Source organism: Rhinolophus sinicus, linkage group LG02 (assembly GCF_036562045.2).
Source record: "Rhinolophus sinicus isolate RSC01 linkage group LG02, ASM3656204v1, whole genome shotgun sequence".
In the NCBI taxonomy this organism is placed as follows: Eukaryota; Metazoa; Chordata; class Mammalia; order Chiroptera; family Rhinolophidae; genus Rhinolophus; species Rhinolophus sinicus.
The window spans coordinates 46961855-46984838 of NC_133752.1; the positions used below are offsets into that span (position 1 = coordinate 46961855).

The 22984-nt window shown below is 35.3% G+C and overlaps 1 protein-coding gene across 18 annotated transcripts in view; it reads left to right on the forward strand.

Annotated features, from left to right (window-relative positions):
- The window catches only part of MAPK10 (mitogen-activated protein kinase 10), a 287949-nt gene that overhangs the window by 152067 nt on the left and 112898 nt on the right, over positions 1-22984 (forward strand). For all 18 annotated transcript variants that reach the window (XM_019731282.2, XM_074323986.1, XM_074323984.1 and 15 more), the window contains one exon: positions 11699-11868. In XM_019731282.2, coding sequence (XP_019586841.1) covers positions 11699-11868 — 170 coding nt within the window. The remainder of the gene's footprint in view (positions 1-11698; positions 11869-22984) is intronic.

A 22984-nucleotide genomic window follows, 5' to 3' on the forward strand; every position in this document is an offset into this window, starting at 1 on the left:
CCTGTTGATTTCTTCTAGTTAAAGCAATGCTTTTCTTAATAGATATAAAATGTTACTAGGTGATTTGATTAGTTAATTAAATTTTATTACTCTAATATTTGGATAATGAAAGCACTATATGTGTATATGCAATAATTTTCCTCGCCACAGATAATGGCTGTTCTAAATAAGTGAAAACTTATTCTTTAGCAAAATTACCAATCACTTTTTTTTTTTATTGGGGAAGGGGAACAGGACTTTATTGGGGAACAGTGTGTACTTCCAGGCCATTTTTCCCTGTCAAGTTGTTGTCCTTTCAATCTTAGTTGTGGAGAACGCAGCTCAGCTCCAGGTCCAGTTGCTGTTGCTAGTTGCAGGGGGCACAGCCCACCATCCCTTGCGGGAGTCAAACTGGCAACCTTGTGGTTGAGAGCCCACTTGCCCATGTGGGAATCGAACTGGCAGCTTTCAGAGTTAAGAGCCTGGAGCTCTAACTGCCTGAGCCACCGGGCCGGCCCACCATTCACTTTTGATATATTATTTTTTAGTACAATGTGTGTTTTTCTCTTTCAATCTTTGGAAATTCTGGGATATTTACAAATATTTTATGAGCTGCATTAGCTTTTTGTAGACTTTTATAAACAAGGAAACTAGTAAACGCAGGAACTCGTAAAAATAGGTATTCTGGAATGCCCATGGAATGGTTTAGTTTTAAATGATATGTTCAGATTTAGTATATAGGGTATTTAAAAATATCATTAAACCTGATTCCAGGATGATATGGTTTTAAAAAATAGTTTTTGCTTTTAAGAAATTTTGAATTTAAAGTAACTTGATTTATCCAACTTATTTCATTTGAGGGGTCTGTATGTTTCTGTTTCAAAGACTGAAAATATCTAGTGAAAGTTTTTACACTTCAATGGATGGCCACCATAGATGAAATGAAGACTTTTATACCGACATTGGGGACTAGAGCCTCAAAGGAAAATATATTTTGATGGGGCAGGGTAAAAGAAATCCTGTATAACTTCACAGGGAAACTGAAAATCATTTTTGGTGGTCTGTGAAAGAAATGGCATGTTTTGGAGAGATTGTCTGCCACCCCAAAACACTAAATTTAGACACTTAACTTCGTATAAATGTGGTCTAAGGGAATCAGCATATTGACCATGGGTATATTTGACGGTCTTGGTTTTTATTATTATTTTTTAAATGAATGATTTTCAGATGTAAACTCATAGCTTTCCTTTATATTTTAGTTTTTCATGTAACAGGGCAATAGAATTTTTTACTTTAGCTTCTCTTTTTAAAGGGTTTCCTCTCCTGTGTGTTATTTAAGGAAGCCGGACTCTACTCTGACTTTCTTTTACATCTTTTTGATACATTTCTTTTGATTTTGCATTCATTTTCTAAAATCCCAACATCTATATGCTTTAGTGCATGAACTGTAGATAAATTATTAAAAACAGCAAACATGTTTGTAAAAACATAGCACATCTTGAATCATGAAATGAAGCACTGAGATCTGTACTATCAGAATAATAATCAACATACCAATTTTTGTGAATAAATGTATCATATTGCTTGACAATAGTTTTTTTCCATATGTTACATGTGAAGATGGCTATAGCAAATTTCAAAAGAGTAAATTTAGTGTTAGCATTTATGTCTTATTCCTTGGGTGGGTTTTTTCCTAAAACTTTTTAAGTAATTCAGTTAATGACTAGAATCAGTTATGTTACTAAAGATTAACTGACAAATAATGTGAAGGTCCCATGATTTGGTTCTATAATGATGAGCTTTTTCTGTATTGGTTGATTGTATGTGTTTGGTTTGCTTAAAGAATGAAAGGTTGGACTCCTTGTTGAGCAGTCTTAACCCAAATGTAAATGTAGCTTAATATTGCTAACATCTTACAAAATAGTTGTGCTGTAACGTATCCCTGAATTATCTGTGACTTTCAGTGTGTGGTTAATGGTGCTCTATAAGAAACACATCCACTTGTGAATTCCATTTTGATCTATAGAATGTTCTTTTCTTTCTTTCTTTTTTGAAATGGATTTTTTAATTTGCAATAATTTTAGATGTATAGAGAAGTTACAAAGATAGTATAGAGAGAGTCCCCGTGGCCTCCCCCCAGCTCCCCTCCTTGTCAACATCTTACATCATGCGGACGCTTTTGTCAAAACTAAGAAACTGACCTGGATACATCACTATTAACCAAACTTCAGGCTTCTCTTTGGATTTCATCAATTGTCCCTTAATGCTTCTTTGTGTCCAAGGATCCAATTCATGTTTCCATGTTGCATTTAGTTGTCCCATCTGCCTGTGACAATTGTCTCTGCTCTGTGACAATTTCTCAGTCTTTCTTTGTTGTTCTTGACCTTGATAGCCTTGAGGAGTTATTAGTAGGTTTTGTTTTGTTTTATTTAATTGTAAGAGAACCCTATCAATGCTTACCCATTATTATGTTAAAAATAAACCAAAATCAGTCTGGTGTGCTCCAACAAGGAGGGACAGTCATGGGCATGGAAGATACATTCATTCCATAACTAATACTGTTGAGCAAACTACTAGATGCTGAATGCTGTACTAGATACTGAGGATGTTCTTAAGTAATCAACTAATTCCTTAAACAGAATATCTTAATTCTATTATCCTTCTGGTGTGAGGCTTTGCAAAATATATTAAGTTATAAGTTTGCTTTTCTGCACAAGTATTATTTGAAGTTGGGGTGCATGATAAACAAAGGCTGAATTTTTAAGTAGGTTAAGAAAAATAATGTCCATTTTGGTTCTGAGTTCTAAAGTCAGTTCTGCTCTGGACTGTGTCATTCAACTCTTCTTTTGTTCGTCTTCTCTAAAGGTGAATATTTATTTGGTTATATACTCTACACACTTCTAACTCGTACCACAAAAGGTCAAGGCAGCCACAAAAGTATATATTCACTGAGATGAAACCAAGACGTTGGAGAATGTGGAAATACTAAACTTAGGTACTAATCAGATCTTTTTATAAGTGGGCAATAAATGATAATAATATAATTACATAGGATTTAAGAATAATGTTCTTTATTGTAGAAACAAAAACAGGGCTTTAGTTTTCCATATTCTTAAATGTAGCATTTGGCAAACTCTAATTTTCCCTTTTAAAAATACACAGACGTATTTTAGATGTAAGTCAGTGAAACTGAGATAATTCACTTTAAGTATTGTGATTCCTAAATGACTTTTTACTTTCGTTATGATGAAACATAACCTGTTACTCTCAACCCTGAGAAAGTGTTTTGTTTTTTTTAAATCAACTGTTATTTATTTGTCTGCAATTTGTGACCTGTCTTGATTATGCAATACAACTTGCTATTGTATACTTTTTTTCTTTATTGTAAACAAATTGGGAATATGTAGCTCAAAAGGTGAAGAATTCAGTGAGAATAGTTTAGATCATTGTGATTATGAGGCCAGCATTCCAAGTTTGATCCTCTCAGGAAAAATTCAGTATTCAGCTGCAGGAGGGCAGGAGCTCTGTTCTCTCAGTGCCTAGAAGGTTCCATGGTGCATTGTAAGCCCAAAATAAATATTTGTTGACTAGAAACGTGCTATAGCAATAGATAGACCTCAAATCTCAGTGACTTACCCGAACGAATGTTTATTTCCTGTTGCACAAAGTCGAGTACAGGTTGCCAAGGTCTCTCCTCTATCTGGTGACTCAGAAATTTCAGCTCGTGTCATCTTGTGACTCAGAAATTTAGGCTCTTGCTATCTTGTGATGTGCCAGCTAAGATACCAGTGTGTGGAAAGAGATGGATTGTGGGGGCACATCCTCTAAATGCCTTTGCAGTTAGGTGACATCTGCCACTTCTGCTGTAGTCCACTTGCCAGAAACAGTTACATGGCCTCAATAGGACTGCAAGGGCGGCTGGGAAATGTAGTGCAGCACATGGATATTCATAGAGTATTCTCTCTACCATAATGAAAACACAGAAAACAAATCATTATCTGACCATTCTGAACCCTGTTGATTACATGTTGATTTAATAGCAGTATCCTAATCCTTGGAGCTATGGCTTACATCAACTTTTGGTTAAAAACATTATAAAACTGCTAATTAGCTATGTGTCTTTAAATGTTATCTAACTTCTCAATAGTAATGATAATTATAGATATAATGATAAACTTTGGTGAACGTTTCCTATAAGCTTACTCCATGCTAAGAGCTTTACATAGATTATCTCATTTAACATTCCCAGTTAGGAAAAGACGTCGATTGCCCTCATCCATAAATAAGGGCACTAAGGCTAAGATTGTAAAAACTTACCCAAGGCCACACAGTCAGGATTCTCAGATAAAAGCTGGGTGTTTACCCTTTGCTGATGTAGAATACTAATTCCTACATGAAATGATTTATTAGACACCTAGCATGTGTGTGGTCTTAATATTAGCCCGCTGCCTAGCAGGTATTCAAGCAGTACTAACTTGCTTCCATCATATATAAAGAACGGGCAGGCAGAAGCCATGCCTGCTCTACTATTGATTACTGTTACGTGCTTTTTCACATAATTGACGATGATGATTAAACATAATTTGTCTTAAAGTTTTTACTGCATTATTGATTTCTTACAAACCTTTGATTCCACAGAATAACCATCTCTGGGCTAGCCGATATAAAAGTCACACAGATGCCAGGCTGTAATCTTCCTTACAGAGTAACACTTCGAGAAACCGAGTGGGGGACATATGCTCATGAGAGAACAAAATCTCACCCTAACTGTCATTAAGTATTGATGTCTCAAATCTCCCCTTTACAACTGATGTGTAAACAATTGGCTTCAGATTTCAAATGAAGTGAACACATGCCTGTCTATCATCAAAAACAGAATAGCAGGCATTGTTTCTCCTGACTTTATATAATAATCTTGGAGTGGCATTGGCATTGTGAAGAAATTCAATATGCAAATCGTAACTAAGAGAACGACTAGCCCAATCTTATCTGTTCCAAAAGCATAATCCCCACCATACTTTTCAGTGCCCAAATGACAAGACTAAAATAATATCTAACAGATTGACAGTTAATTTTCTGGAGATGTATTTTGTAGCTAATTCATTTTTGCTAACCTATTGAAATCAATATTATATCCATAACACCTTCAAGAGTGCCTGTCTCGATAAATATTTAACAAATGAATTCAATCAGGCTCTTTAAATTTGGGGGCAGTTCTGAAAATCCAGCTTTCCCTTACCAACACAAGATTGTTTGCTTCAACCCTGAATTGTTTAGTGTTCAGTTAAATTCAAACTCTGGGCTGAGACAATTAATAAATAAGAGGAGGACACATCATTTACTCATTTCTCTTGATTTTCTAAGCTCTATTCCCATAGCTTACCTTCTCATAAGAAAACTACATCATTCTTCTAAATTATTTTAGCTCAACTAGTGAATAATTTAGTAAAAAAAGAGCACATGTTTTGGAGTTGGACAAACTTCAATTCATATTAATTGGTACCACTTATTAATTGTTCTCAGATGTTGAGCCAATTAACGGCCCTGTGTCCCACTTTTTTCTCATCTGTTGTGAGTGTAAATATAGTATATAACAGAATACAAAGTTCACCTTTAGTAAGAAGGCAATTAATACTGGTTCACCTTTCTTTCTCCCCTTGTTTTATTGAGAGTTTATATCATATGTGTCATATGAAACATATTTCTGTGTCTTTGTTTAAAAAAAATATTGTATCTAGTGCCTGTTGTTTGATTCCAGTCTTATTATAGAAAGAACTATTGAATATATTCTTTCTGAAGTTAAGTGCTAGAGAAATTTTACCTTTCTTATTAACTGGTATGATAAGTTTTTGAGATTTTAACAAATCAAAACTTGCCACTCACTGTGGTTTTGTTGTATTGTCCTTATGTTTTTCCTTTGGCTTTCAGGAAGCATGACACTAAGTTTTGCACTCAAGGTAGTAGATGTTTATAACTTAAATCTTCTGGTAAACTGTCATCTTCCCTTCTGCTTTATTTGACATTTGTTCTTAAAACTGGATTTAATGGATTTATTGTTCCTATATCTTTTCTGATGAGCTGCACAAATCCTTTTGGGAACCACACAGAATATAAATAATAAATGAACGGAAGAATAAAGTGACTTGCTCAAGGTTTCAGTTATTAAGTGCAGAACTAATCCAGGTGTGATGTTATGCTGTTTTCAGCTATATCATCCAAAAGAAACTAAGGCAATTTAACCTCTAAGAACACTTAAACCTCAATGTTTTCTGCTTAGAAACTGGCAGTAACATAGGCCATTCATGCACAAGTGAAAATGGGAAGGGAATGCTTGTGGAATATAGGGTGTTAAATTTGAGAAAAATGCAGTCAAGGCTTTGGACACTAGCAGGATAAGAACGGTAATATGGAGCCTTTCTTCTTTGAAAAACTCCATAGATATGAGCTGACAACTGAACTGGTGATGGAGACTCATTGCACAAGGCCCTTTCTTACAAGTCTGCATAAAATGCAGTCTTTTCACAGAACAGATTATATTCAATTTTCCTCTCTGTCTACCAAATTGCCAGGGGCAAAAAAAGTCTTCTTTTAATTTAACTTTAAAAATTTTTAGCAGTTAGGGATCAGGGAGGAAATGATTTTGCTTTGAATTTTTGCAAAGAAAAGTCTATTATATCCACATAGAAATTATTGTTGAGTCATTTAAATATAAGCTTAATATTCAGTGGAGGAATGAGTTACTTTTTTAAATAATTTGATCAATAGAATAAACTACTGTAAACCTATAGTTATTTTGAACCATGTTGATTTCTGGAAGTTACCATTGTGATGATTTATAATTTTTTATATAAAATATTCCTTCTTAATCTTCATAATTAACTCTTAATCAACATATTAATTTCTTCTCTCAAAAGAGACTTTTTATTTTGATGAGGATTTATGAATACCTGTGAATTTCAGACATTCCTCCCAAGTTTTTTAGTATAAATTTAACATAAAGAGATGATGTCATAGTTATTTTCATGAGCTAATTGAGAGATCATTGGTCAGGCACTGTATTGTACATATGAGACAGGAAAACACATCCCTGGGCATATGACGTCTGGGCCTGCTAAAGAGGTGCTGATACCAAGGAGGGTTATCCTGACATTATTTTTAATTTCCTTTAATGTCCTTTGTTTACTTAGTTTGACCTGCATTACTTCTGGTTTTCATCTCTCTAACTAAACCTCTTTGGTGACATCTCATATCTACCAGTCTCTAAAATAGTGGTTCTGGAAGTGTGGAGTTTCTTAGAAATACAAACTCTTAGCCCTACCTTGCTCCTCAGGTAGTTCCGACCCATGTTGAAACTTCAGAATCTTTGCCTTAAACTATTGGACTTCTCAATATGAATTTTTTGGTTTTTCTCATTTGTGGATTCAAGTCATCAGCATTTTCGGTTCTTCCCTTCTTGGGTTCAAATCATCAGTTATGTGACCAGAACTAAGGATATTGTAAAACATATAACTAGATACTTTTTTTTTAGCATTGATAATATTTGTTCATAGTGTGTTTAGTGGCATATTTTTATAGGCACATTTTATAGAGAAAAGTTTATGTTTGAACTTTATAGTCATGACAAGGAAGACAGCATGGAAATCTGGGATAGAATATACTATACTAAATGTGTTTTGAGCTCTTTAAAACTCAATGTGTATTTATAAGCTTGGGGCACAGATAACATCTGGGGAAAATTCTTCAACACAACATTTTTGCCATCCATTTTTAGTTATGACATCAAGCCAAGAAAATTCCTAATTGTTTTCTCTGTGTCTTACTGTTAATAATTAAAATAGCTTTTTCTCAGTTATTGGAGGGACTTTCAAGGATGTATTTTCTTTTAGATTTTACTTAAAGTTTAATTCAAAATTAGGTATAAAGAGAATGCTTGAAAGGAAATTGTGTGTGTGTGTGTGTGTGTGAATTGACACATTTTATAATGATGATTTCAATCTTATTGTGAGAAATTCCATGCTCTGAAATGGAGATAAAAGAGATCACTGAGTATTTTTTATTTTAGAAAACGTGTCAGGGCATTAGGTAAGATATTTGAATAGCTTTTTTTTAAATCTCTTTTTGAATGGTAAGTCCCATGTTGCTAAAATTTTGCCACTAATATAAGCTTTGTAATTGTTTTAACCATTTTACCAGACTATCACCAAGTCCATATATAGCTTCCCCATGACATGAAAAGTCTTGTTTTAGGTATGCACTGGGGAAGACTTCTCAGGAATGGTGAAATGATTTACCCTATTATAACACTGGGGTGTGAGGTAATCCTTGTCCTAATTAGGACCCTGGTTTCCAGTTTGTGTATGCCATGAGTAATGCAATTTGGCAGTCTCCAGAGACACAAAGTGTGTTGCAGATACAGAAATATTATTATATTATTTCTTCTGCATAATGTGTCTTACGTTCTAAATACCTCAAGCAGAACTGCATGATCTGTTTTCAGTCTTTAGGTGTTCCCTCACCTCCAGTGAGTGTTTCTTAACATGCGTCAGAATACTTAGAGGGCTTATTAAAACAGGTCATTGGGCCCTGCCCCCAGAGGTCCTGATTCAGTCAGTGTGGGGTGGGAGTTTGCGTTTCTAACAGGTTTCCAGGTGATGCTGTTACTGACGCTCCAGGGAGCACGCTGTGAGAATGATTGTTCTAATCCTGTCTTTCTCAGCGTCAGCTCCTCTATCCTCAAATCAGAACTACCTGGGCTGCTTACTAATCTTTAGATCCTCATGACCTACTCTGACGGCCTGAATCCAAATCTCCGGGGTGTTATGCCCGTGATTTGCAGTATTTTATCAAGCTCCCTTTTTCTGGCCCTTATGCACATCTCTGTAAGGGGACAGCCCTAGGGATATCGTTAGCCAGAGAAAACACAGATCAAGTCTCCTCTCAAACATTACCAGTTTTATACCCGTGACTTGGCTTCTAGTAGTTGTTTTATACATAGTAGTTGAATGAATTAATGATAATGAATGAATGCAAGCAGTTAGTTGCTGCTCTCTGTTTACTCCAAGCACCTTTTATTTATTCTGGTATAGAATATACTATGCATATTTTAACTACTTGCTTACTTGACTGCCTCCATCAAAACAGGGACTGTTTCTTTTTGTTGTATCTCGAGTGTCAAACCCAGTCTCTGGCACATGATGTGTATATCATCAGTGTTTTTTGGTTTAAATGTTTGCAAATGTATCTCTTGTTTTTCATAGGGTAAGCCTGAAAGAGAAGTGGCATAGGTTATTAAACTCCTTTGGTTTCTCTGAATATATATTGAAATGTTGGAAGGAAAAGGCCAGCATAGTAGATGTAACATGAAGACTGAGACCATAGGTGGATAAGCCACAGCCAAGTCTGAAAGAGTAGGGTGGTGCCAAGATACGGCGTGAGGTCAGGGGTCTGGACATAAAGGTCTTTACATATAATTAGTACATACATGTAGTGCAGTCGGAATAAGTGACATTTGAAAGGTGAAGAGAATCAATGGGGGAAAGGGAAGTGGATTAACTAGTCTCATGGGACCAATATGTGTTAAGGATTTTGTGAGTGGTCAGAAACAAAAATATTAAAGAATGTGAAGAAGGGTCAGAACATGACAAATGGCAAGTCAGGCACTTCATTCATCCCAAGTTAACCTTGGCAGATGAATTCTTTTGTTAATGTAGTTCCAGTCGCTTTTTTACCTTTCCTAGCCAGGGGGAGAAAAGAAAAAGGACTTGAATAGGATTAGTTCACTGATACATCAGAAAGTCTAGAGTAGACATGAACCACGGTGTGGAATGAAGGCCCTGACACTGTGGTTGAAAGCAGGGTTGTTTGAATACTGATGTTCTTGTATCTGTGTTGCCCACACCATTGTCTAAATTCTAAACCCTGTGTCGTAGTCTCCTAAATAGGCTTACCACACCCTGATTCTTCGTCTTGTTTAATTTCCTGTTCCATGCTTCACAGACAGCCTCGAGGATTTCAGACCTCTGGTTATTACATTCTCAAATTACCTGAATTTTCAATCTTCTGTCCAAACAACCTAGATTCCTAACCTCTAGTTCACTCTATTTTTTGAGGTCTGTGTGCATTTGTACTGGATTGCTGCCACCAAGTCTCTCCCAATGACAGGCTGGTGCCTGATATGTGTATGTATTCTGCTTGCAGGTCTGTCTGGGGTCTTAGGGTCCTTGCACTCCCACCCATGTCTGTATAGTCCCCACTGTATTCTACTCATTTACATTAGTACTGGCACTGCCTGGCTCCCTTTCCAAGAGTGTACAGGAGCAACATATTAGTTTCTACTTTTACTTCAGTTTTTTTTTTTTTTTTTTTTAAGAAATGAAATGCTAAACCTTTCCAAGGAAAATGATTTTATGACCAACCAGAGGTTCAGAGCCTAAGACGGTTTAAAATTCCTTTCATATTTTATGAGAATTACATTTTCAGAAGTCAGTTTATGTTAAAATCATACAGAAGCCCTTTAGATTTTTACTAAATAAGCTTTGGTATACTTCAAAAGTTGTGAGGTGTATAGGAAACTATTCATTGTGTAGGAATGTCCCACTCATTGAAGTGGGACATTGTTTGATAAGCCAATTAAATGTAAGCTACATCTCCTATCATGTGGCACATAAAAATATGCCAGAAATCTCCCAAATGCCCGCTGGTATGCCACCTTTAATGAGAACCACTGGATTAGACTATTCAATTTTCAATTGCTGGGATTGGGAGGAACCCACTGAACATGTGGGCACTCAAAACCTGAACAAAATCAGCAGGAAGGAGAAGGGATTGCTATGGGGTAGGCATCCATGAGTGTGTGCCTTAAGGAACAATCTGGACAATATTCTGTGAGGTCCCTTCTCGCTAGAGAACCCACACTATTTTATATCATAAAATGAACTATAAGATCAGGGTAAACAATAATCATGAAAATGGAGATTTACATTATATATATTCATCAATCATGATTCAAAATTTCAAGGACAGATTCTTCAATTGGAAAATATAATAGATAGAAGAACTTCTTTTAACGATAAGAAAAAGATACCACAACTGAGGTATTTAATATCTAAGTTTGCAAAGAATAAAGAGTTCTCCTGTAGCATTTTAGAATCATGTTAATTTGGACTACACTTGTTCAGTGTTTAATGCCAGATAATAGAGTTTTTGGTATTTTTGAGAAAAATGAAGTTAATACTATTTAAAATTTACCTAATTAAAAAAATTACACATTATCTCATATCTCAAGTCTTTCTGAGAAGAGAATGTAGATACAATATTTTATCCTTCCTCATTTGGCTATTATAATGGATGATCAGAGTTCACCTCTCAAGTATATAGCATAGTCTCTGGGACAAGTATATGTTCAGTAGATGTTTGCTGCAAAAATAATTACATGGTTTTAATGAAATATTTCAGAAAAGGTTATGCAGATGTAATCTAAGGTGATTTTATTATAAATAGTTTTATATTGAAAAAAAATTCGGGGGTGGTTTTTTCTAAACTGTTTTACTCCAGGTAATCATACATGGACTAATACATAATTTTTTATGTGAAATACAGGTTTATATAATGATGATAGATGACTAAGTATTAGCAATCATTAAAAGAACAGGTTTCTCTCTATCATTATCATTCTGGTTGTTCACTTGTCTCATGTTTTTGCTGTTTTTCTTTTTCACAGGGATTCGATAAACAAGTGGATGTGTCATATATTGCCAAACATTACAACATGAGCAAAAGCAAAGTTGACAACCAATTCTACAGTGTGGAAGTGGGAGACTCAACCTTCACGGTTCTCAAGCGCTACCAGAATTTAAAGCCTATTGGCTCTGGGGCTCAGGGAATAGTGTGGTAAGTGGAATGGCTTCAACTTACATTTTTAAACTAGCACAAACAAACAAACAAAAAACCAAATAAATTTCACGACTGAGAGGAGGAAGATACAGTCTCCTGAAGAAAAATAAAATTATGAGCATTATTTATAATTTGTTATCCATTTACTAACACTATGTATGTGCAGCTTTGCTGGTGACTAGTTTTTATAGTCACACACACACACACACACACACACAAATTTAGTACACAACAGCCATAAAAACAAAACAAAACAAAAAAACCCAGAGATTTTCTAGCCGTTTATTAATTAATTTAGAAAAAACTTATTTGAATGTTTCATAAGAAATGAGGGGATATGTGTTAAGATAACTAGTAAATAAAATCCCCTACACCCTAAAGAAGTCTAAGTGATATCTCAAATGTTCCTGGGACTTTTAAAGTTCAATGTTTAAAGTTCATTACCTATTAGAAAAAGTGGTAATTTTAAAATGTTTGCTGAATGTTTTCAAAATGAAAAGATTCTGTGATCCTTGGTACCATTCTTTCATGACATTTTTAAGTGGCTAATTGAAATGATGACAAATCAAGATCTAATTTACCTGTTATAAAATTTACAAAAGTGATAATATCAGATTGATAAGCATTACTTTTAGATAGTTTTAACTTGTAGTATAGCAACTGAATGTAATTAGTATGAACTTATCAGTATAATACTTTTTAATTCGATGGCATATGCCTCTAAGTAAAAATTTAGAACATGCATTTTAAATATGTATATTTATATTTATAAAGGGTATTTACTCATATCAATATTTTTATTTGTTATATAAACTGCTGCTATATTAGTAATATCCATTTAAACACAGAAATGCTTTTAAGGGGTGAGATAAATATTTTATTTTTTTGAGCAGTTTTAGGTTCTCAGTAAAATTGAGAGAAAGGTACAGAGACTTTCCATATATCCTCTGCTCCCCACACTTGCACAGCTTCCCTCACTATCAACATCCCCACCAAAGTGGTACATTTATTACAACTGATGAACCTACGTTGACATACCATAATCACCAAAGCCCATAGTTTACATTAGGATTTACTCTTGGTGTTGTATATTCTGTGGGTTTGACCAAACATAAAATGTCATGTATTCATTGTTATGGTATCATACAGAGTATTTCCACTGTCCTAAAACTCCTCTGTGCTTCACCTATTCATTCCTGCCATTCTCCCAACCCTTGGCAACCATCGGTCTTTCTACTGTTTCCAAGTTTTGCCTTTTCCAGAATGTCATATAGATGGAATCAAACATTACGCAGACTTTTCAGATTGGCTTCTTTCACTTAGTAATATGCATTTAAGGTACCATAGTTTCTCCATGTCTTTTTATGGGTTGATAGCTTATTTATTTTGGGTTCTGACTAATATTCCATTGTGTGGGTGTACCACAGTTTACTTATCCATTCAACTGCTTTAGGACACCTTGGTTGCTTGTAAGTTTTGGCAGTTATGAATAAAGCTGCTTTCAACATCCATGTGTAGATTTTTATGTGAACATAAGTTTTAAAGGTTCTCTTCATTTTGACAACTGTTGTTAACTTTACTCTGAATGCTTAGTTGATGCAAATAGCAGAAGTGCATGGTTGGTACACTTACTAAGTCATTTACTAGCATTTAAACCTGATTTATCAAATATACCTACTCTTTTATTGAAATTCACATAATAAATTTCAGTCTTACCTAATGTCAATCAGTAGTTGCTTTTGCAATTTGAGAGATGGAATATTGTAATATTTTTAACAATGGGCCAAATCTTTCATTTTGAAGGTATTTAAACAGATAATACAATATTTATTTATTTATTTATTTATTTATTTATTTATTTATTTAATATGGTACAGTTGTGGGGTGAATCTTTGTGGCACAAATAATTTCATTGTTTAGTAGGCAGAATAATGGCGCCCCAAAGATGCCCAGACCCTAATCTCCAAAATCCTTGAATATGTTATCTTACAAGGCAAATGGGACTTTACAGCTGTAATTAAGGTTAAGGGGCTTAAAATGGAAAGATTATTCTAGAATAAGCAGGTGAGACCAATTTAATTACATGAGTCCTTAAAAGTAGAAAAGAAAAGCAGAAGAATGGGTCAGAGAGATGCAATGGGAGAGGAGAGATCTGAGATTCGAAACAGGAGAGCAACTTGTCTTATCATTACTGATCTTGAAGATGGAGGAAGAGGGTCATGCGCCAAGGAATGGGGTGGCTTCTAGAGACTAGAAATGGCCCTCAGCTGACAATCAGGCAGGAAATGGATACCTCAGTCATGCAACCACAAGGAACTGAAATCTGCCAACAAACTTGAATGAGCAAGAAAACACATTCTCCTCTAGCACCTCCAGAAAGGAACTCAGCCTGCCAGCATCTTGATGTTAGCCTGGTGAGAGTCCTGTAGGACTTTCAACCTATTGAACTTTAAGATAATAAATTGTGTTGTTTAAGCAGCTAAGTTTGTGGTGATTTGTTCCGGCAGCAGTACTAATACATATGGTATAGTAAAGATGCCACTATTAGGATAATTGCTGTAAATCTTGTAAAAGCAAGCGCACTGAACTATAATGTTTTCAAAACAAGGATTTCAGGGGCTTCTGTCAACCCTCTCCAGACTGAAATTCCTGCTTTCCTTTCAAGTCACATCTTTAGCCTTATGTAGTATGTAACCACCTGCCAGGGTGATAAACTATGGGAAGTTCTAGGGTTAATTTGTATATTAAATATTAGTAAGGTTTAATTTTTTTTCTAGATTACACGTGCTTGTATTTTCTTCTGCATTCTACTGTCGGTTTGTATACCACTTGGTGAGTGGGAACTTTATTTGGAGATCATTGCATTCATGAAGAACTTTCAAAATGAAACAGAAAATAAAACAAAACCCAAAATTCTTATAAAGAAGGAGAGATGGGAGATGGAAAAATTGTAGAACATGGGGAAGTTTTCCTAAGATTCTCAGTTAAGATGCTCAAACACTCACTGGCATTGTTTCATTCTCCTTTAATTAAAACTCCCACAGAAAATGAGGGCTGCCAGTGAAAGGAAGCTGATAGATCTTTTATGATTCAAAGATAGATCCAAAGCAGAAATTTTGTTTATATGTTAACAGATTGTCCCAGAAAGATTTGAAAATCTACCACTAAGAATTTTGTAGTGTGCTCTGTAGGACATTTTGAACCTATTTCTCTGTGTACAGGATGGGAATCATTCTAGGTCTTGGGCATAGTAACTGAAAATATACTTCAATAAATAAAAGGCCCTTGAGTACAATTTTTAATCCTGTTTTACAGCACACTAATCAACAAATTTGGCAGTAAAGGGACACCTGAATTTCAAAACGTTAGCCTTAAAGTTTCTTGAGTCTAGAGCTGAGGGAAATAAAGGAGCAAAGATGAAGGTGAAAAGGTAGAAATAGGATGGCATATTCCTCTCCTGAATCTTCCGATTCTCCACTCTACTATGTGCACAGATACCACAATTCCAGCACATTCCTTTCTTCTGTTTTGTCCCTCTTTTTCAACCTAGTGTTGAGATATTTTCATTTACTTGTCATAACTTGGGTCTGTAATGCAATATTTGTCTCATAGATCTATTCTCATATTCATCTGTCCTTTATCCACCTGCCTTTTTTAAAGCATTTCCTTTCTATTGCTTTGTCAAAAATGAATTCATCCATCTCTCTCACACCAATCACACATCCATTCCCAGACATACTCCTGAAATCTGCAGACTTTTCCTCAGTTCACAAAAACTGTCAGATTCGCATAATATTTTGAATGTCCCATACAATCCTGAGTATAATGACTGGAAGACATTGGAAACAGGGAGTGTCTTGGGTTTCTGGTGGGGAGGGCAGACAATCTGAGACAGGTGATTCATTTATTTTACTTTATTTTATTTGGAGAAGGGATAAAAGATGGAGGAACCAATTCCAAAAGGGATGTTCATCATTTTTGTTTGTTTGTTTGTTTTTGCATGTGTTACTGTAAAATTTCATGTGTGTGCCTAAGAAGGATTAGGCTTTGCAAGTATTGATGTTGGCGTATGGTACTTATAGAATCCCATCTTCCCGACTTGTTTGAAATAGAGACTCATTCTACTGTTCAGTTACCTTAAATTTATTGTTGGGTTCTTACACTTTCTCCTCTTTGGATTCCTTATGCTTCCTTATTATAAGAAGAAAAACAGGCAATACTAAAATACCTTCAAAAGAAATTAACCTCTACTATGCAATTTTTTTTTCTTCACCATAGACCAACAATGTGATTATTGAGAACCATTCAATGAAATATAATCTGAAATCTTTCAGAGTAAATGAAAATTTTCTTTCTATTAATACCTCAGAGAAAAAAATAAAGATTATTTGTTGAAACTGAAAAAATAATGTGAGTTACGGGTGTACCTCAGAGATATTGTAGGATAGGTTCCAGACCGCTGCAATAAAGTGAATATCGCAGTAAAGCAAGTAACACAAATTTTTTGGTTTCCCAGTGCATATAAAAGTTATGTTTACACTATACTGTAGTATATTAAGTGTACATTATGTCTAAAAAATTGTATATACCTTTATTATGAAACACTTTATTGCTAAAAATGCTAATCGTCATCTGAGCCTTCAGCCAGTTGTAATCGTTTTGCTGGTGGCGGGTCTTGTCTCCATGTGGATGGCTGCTGACTCATCAGGGTGGTGGCTGCTAAAGGCTGGGATGGATGTGGTGATTTCTTAATAAAAGACAACAATGAAGTTTGCTGCACCGGTTGACTCTTTCTTTCATGAACAATTTCTCTGCCAGCTTCAGATTTTCCTGCTTCAACTTCCTTACCTTTCTCAGCCTTCATAAAATTGAAGAGAGTTAGGACCTTGCTCTGGATTAGGCTTTGGGTTAAGGGAATGTTGCAGCTGATTTGAACTTCTATCCAGACCACTGCAATTTTCTCCATAACAGCAATAAGGCTGTTTCGCTTTCTTGTCATTTGTGTGTTCACTGGAGTAGCACTTCTAATTTTCTACAAGAACTTTTCCTTTTCATTCACAACCTGGTTGTTTGGTGCAAGAGGCCTAGTTTTCAACCTATTTCAGCTTTCTACATGCCTTCCTTACTAAGCTTAATCGTTTCTAGCTTTTGAATTAAAGTGAGAGATGTATGACTCTTCCTTTTACTAAGAGCACTTAGAGACCGTTGTGGGGTTATTAACTGTGGGCCATCGTGGGCCTAGTTTCAATATTTTTCTGTCTCAGGGAATGGAGAGACCCAAGGAAAGGGAGAGAGATGGGGAAATGGCTGGTTGGTGGAACAGTCAGAACACATACATTTATTAATTAAGTTGCTGTCTTATATGGGTGTGGTTCATGGCACCCCAAAATAATCACAATAATAACATAAAAGATCACTGATCATAGATCAGCATAACAAATATAATAATAATGAAAAAGTTTGAAAGATTGTGAGAATTACCAAAATGTGACACAGAGACATGAAGTGAATAAATGTTATTGGAAAAATAGTGCCAATAGAGTTGCTTGATGTAGGGTTGCCACAAACCTTCAGTTTGTAAAAAAAAAAAAAAAAAAAGTGCACTTTCTGTGAAGCACAATAAAGTGAAGCACAGTAAAATGAGGTATGCCTGTATTCTGCTTCTCTGTGTGAGAAAAGAAGACCTTCTTTGCTCTCTGGGTGGGGAATTATAAAGCAATCTATGAGTTTTTAACAACAGTGGTCAGATGAGCAAGTCATTTCAGAACATTTTTCAAATCATCAGAAATGGATTTCATTAGCATTGTTTCTACTACCAGTTCCAGAACAAAAAATAACATAGGGAGAAATCAATAGCAGAGAGTTCATTGTCTTTTTCTCACTCCATCTTGCTACTGATTGCCAACTCAAGAAACATTTCTATATGCTCATTTCTTTCTCCAAAGATGATTCAAGCTGACAATGAAAGAGGTGGCAAAAATCAACAACCAAGTTTAGCAGAAAAGACTTGCCAAGGTTGGTCTGCTCTTTAATGGACAGGGGCTGATTATATAGTTTTAAATCACAGGAAACAAAACCATATTCTTTCCTTCTGTGGCTTGTTTTCTTTGTCCTCTACATGTAATCAGCCTTTAAGCAGTCCCCATACAATTTTGCAAAGTGATCTTTTACAGGATATTTATATCAAAGATGTAAGCTTAACACTGACAAAAGCATAGACTTAGAGTGGCTTATTCTAAAAAAAAATCTGTGACTAGAAAATTAAGTACGTAGAATTAAGATGAAACACTTTATGTTAACTAAACTTTTCTAAAATCCCGATTAGAACAAGAGGATGGAATGTAATCAAAGCTTAAATAATTGTTGTTATAAAATGTCTTGGATTAGTTTATCTTAAATTAAATATATATCGCTATATATACATACAATGAATATATAATTAACATATACTTTATAATATATATTATATATGTGTATGTAATATATATATACCTACTAATCCAATGGATTAATTTATCTTAATTGAATATATATGCTATATAACATATATACATGTATTATATGTATATAGGATATATATCATTTTGTTTTTCACAAACATTTGAAAAATCGTTTCTCACGTGTGCCCTTCAATTAGTGGTCTATACTAGGTCTGACAATTAAGTTTGCGATCTCATCCTAGAAAAAGAGCTACATAGACCTCATTGCTGAATATCAGTACAGTCACCTTCAAAGTACTCCCCTTGGGAAGCTATGCACTGATGCCAGTACCTAGTCCACCCTTCAAAACAATTTCAAAACTCTTTTTCTGGAATGGCCATCGGAGCTGTTGTCGTATTACCCTTGATGTCCTGAATGTCATCAAAATGTCTTTCTTTCAATATTTTCTTTGTCTTTGGGTAAAGAAAGAAGTCTTGGGGGGGTCAGATCAGATGAGTAGGGAGGGTTTTCCAATACAGTTATTTGTTTACTGGCTAAAAACTCCCTCACAGGCAGTGCCGTGTGAGCTGGTGCATTGTCGTGATGCAAGAGCCATGAATTGTTGGCAAAATGTTCAGGTCACCTAACTTTTTCATGCAGCCTTTTCAGCATTTCCAAGTAGTAAACTTGGTTAACTGTTTGTCCAGTTGGTACAAATTCATAATGAATAATCCCTCTGATATCAAAAAAGGTTAGTAACATCGTTGCTACAAGTTCGCAAACTTAATTGCCAGACCTCATATATACCAGAACGAAGGAATTTAAACTTGGCCATGGTAAGGTACATGATGAAAAGGTATTCAATATCTATTTATTGTTGAATAATATTAAGAGGGAAAATTGATTAAGTAAATTTTCTGAATTCTGTAAAATATATGCACATTTAAAGATCCATTGATTCAATTACAGACACGGTAAGATACCTTATATTATCATGTTCAGTCATCATTATAAATGCACCTAAATTTGCTATTGTGCTTTATCAATAATAGTATTTAACTTTCAATCTCTTAGAACCTTGGTTTACTCATCTGTAAAATGCAGATAATATCAATATCTCACAGAACTCAAAAAGTATAACATAAAGAAAATTGTGTTATAAATCAGATATTGTCATGACTTTCAGTAGATTCAAAGAGGGGAGACTTAATGTTGCTGTTTTCTACCACTGGAAAATTATAAAAGGTCAACATGTGTAACCCAGAAAGATGCTTGGTTGTAACAGTTGCTTGATCATCAGATTGGGCATATTGTACGTATATTATCATTGAGAACATGGGATTTAAAAAATGACTGCTAATGCTCCACAAATGAGTCTGACAAAGGTACATCCAAACTTTTGATTCCTATTTTCAATCTAAGCTTCAGGTAACCAAGATTATTTATAACAATTATATGTTTTAAGCATTAGCTTTTAAATTTGCAACATAGCTACACAGACCCAGCTAACCCTCTTGAAGCACATGATTTAGATGGAGGTCTAAATTATGGTTATGAGGTTGATGGTATGAGGAGAGAAGGGTGAAATCATTGAGAAGATTTCTCAAAGCACCAGACATCCTGGGTAACACAAAAGAGATTTGATCAATGGGTCCCGAGTGATGAGTTTATTTTGTTTCTGGAAACATCACTCACGGTCCTGTGGCATTTTCTCTTCTTAGAGCTCCTAATGAGCCATTATGCTAAATGATGCATCTTTAATCACACATTTCCAATGAGCCCCTGACCAGTGGAAATGATTGCCCTCTGATCCATGTCTGGAATAGCAGCACATTTTTAAATCCCTTTATTTTCCATTAATTTTACAACCTAGACACTTAATTGCAATCTTGAGATAAGGAGCCGTGAGTTTCAAATATTGTCTTTTATATTGAGTAGAGGTTTGAGGTGGTAATGGCTCAGTGCAATAGGACAGATTAAGACACCATATCCTTCCACATTTTGCTGTTCTTCTTCGCCCCTTTGCATAGCTAGCACAAGCCCCAAATATTTATTTGCCAAATTTTTGGATTGATGAGTAGGACTTGCAAATATTACTTTTTTCCTTCATGGAGAAAATGTGGTACTTTGGGAAACTGTGGGTGGAAGTTTGATGGCAGTAGGCCTACAGGAAAAAGCAAAATTATAAAATCCATATTTCTGTATGTTAACCATAAAGTATGTATGTGTTCATATTTGTAAATGTATAATTGTCAATGTGATAGCTGATACTGAAGAGGTTGAATTACATAATCCTAAAAATTATATATATATATATATATATATATATATATATATATATATAATTTTTTTTAAACAGTGTCCTTACCTCTTTTCTTTCTTTCTTTCTTTCTTTCTTTCTTTCTTTCTTTCTTTCTTTCTTTCTTTCTTTCTTTCTTTCTTTCTTTCTTTCTTTCTTTCTTTCTTTCTTTCTTTCTTTTAAAGTTTTTATTGGGGAAGGGGAACAGGACTTTATTGGGGAAGGGTGTACTTCCAGGCCTTTTTTCCAAGTCAAGTTGTTGTCCTTTCAATCTTAGTTGTGGAGGGTGCCATTCAGCTTCACGTTGTTGCCCTTTCAGTCTTAGTTGTGGAGGGCACAGCTCAGCTCCAGGTCCAGCTGCTGTTGTTATTTGCAGGGGGCACAGCCCACCATCCCTTGCGGGAGTCGAACCGGCAACCTTGTGGTTGAGAGCCCACTGGCCCATGTGGGAATCGAACTGGCTGCCTTCGCAGTTGGGAGCATGAAGCTCTAACCGCCTGAGCCACTGGGCCAGCCCCCTAAAAATTATATTTGATCTTGAGATGTATTATGGATATTTATCCTAAATGCTGTCATTCTTCAGTCAATTTGTAATTAATTTACATCCCTGTAGTAAAAATTGACAGCAAGAGTTTGTAGCCTAGAAGCATTTTTCTTGGCAGAGGGGAAAAAGAGTCATTTAAATTTCCATAATTATTAACTTACAGATGACTGAGTCTTTTCCGTAAATCACTTATTGAAATAATTAGTAACACATTATTTTTTCAGTTTCTACTTCAATCCCAAAGATTAAATGGCTAAGTGAGACTGATTCTCATTTCTTTTAGAATCTGTTTCCTAGGGCATCAATAGGTAATTTCATTCCAAAACTAAAATTAGTTTATGGTCCATGTACTATTTTGCCAGATGTGTAAATCCCGATTGTTAAGATTTAAGTGCATCCGTGGTTCTACTGAAAAAGTAACCTATAACCCAAATATAAATAACTAAAGACTTATTCCTGCACTATGCAGTGCATCTTGGAAAAGCTAACATTCTTCACAGAAAGGAAGCAATGTTTTCAGTTAAGTTAAAGTACGCTAAATAACAGATGGCCATTGATGTTCCGCAGATTCCAGAAATCATTCTCATATGCTGCTCTATAGACCTGTCCATTCTATCTGTAGATAAGATGTCTTTTAAAAAAAAGAAAGATGAGAGCAGGTAGGTGTTATAAATATTGTAACTAAAAATATTGTAACTGAACAAGGTTTAGAGGAGCTCTTTATAAAGCTCAGAGGGAAGCTACTTGGCCCCTCTCTACGGAGTCATACTTCTGGCCTGTGATAGCGTCACATTCTGTTTATAGAGTCTGAGCTGTCTTGCTCATCACGGATTTGAATGTGGGAGCTGAGGACAAAGGAAGACATCTTTTAGTTTGGAATTCGAGTCACAGCCCTACCATTCCCTTTTTCTGCTCTCTATTCCCTGATTCGTTAAATTTATGTAAAATATTTGACCTTGTCAAGGGAGTTTCACTTTACATATCCAAAGTTATGGATCCAGCATTGAAGCATTGCATTTAAAGCTTTTCTGTATGATGAGGGTGAGGGGGGACACGTTTAAATCCCCATCAGGGAGAAGCTTTAGCTACTTCATTGGACATAGGGTTTCTTTTATTTAAAGATATATACTTTAGAATTCTTTTAGCTATGCTCTTCTTCATTTATACTCACCTTTATTTTTTATCGTTAAAAATGTTTTCTCCAGAGGACTTTAATATATCCATTCGTAAAAATCAAGATTTTACCCCCAATCCAGGGAGCTTTACCACCAAATATATATTTTAAATGTTGTCTTTGTGATCATTCACCCAGGACTGGGACATATGGTTGGGAAATGTGTGCCCTGAACGGGCATGTCGACGAGGGAGCATGTGGGGTCTGAACTGCAGCTGGCCCTTCACCTGCTCAGCAGTGTGCCCTGGGGTGCCCCCCCTTTAACCCAGAGGAGCTGCCTTTTCCTAAGTCAAAAACCCTCACCAGAGAAGCCAGTGGCTGATACTGAATCAATGAAATTTAGATTTCACGTGACCAATGAGAGAAACTCAATTTAACTAGCAAAAATATAAGTTGGAGAATAACTACGTAGCATAGAGAAAATGTAGTAAATTTAGGATGTTAATTCACTGGCACGGAGATTTAATACACCTAAGAAAATGAAAAGAATCAGGAAGCAGAGGAAAATTATAAACCAAATTGTTGTCCCATTAACATTGTCCCTTCTTTCACCTCCATTCAAGGCCTATGTCTCCTTATGGACGTGAGTCTTTCAAGGACTGCCTGTCCTCCTAGCCTGTCATTCTCTGCCTGGATATTTTTTCCCCTATTTAGCCTGGACCCATGAAAATGATGG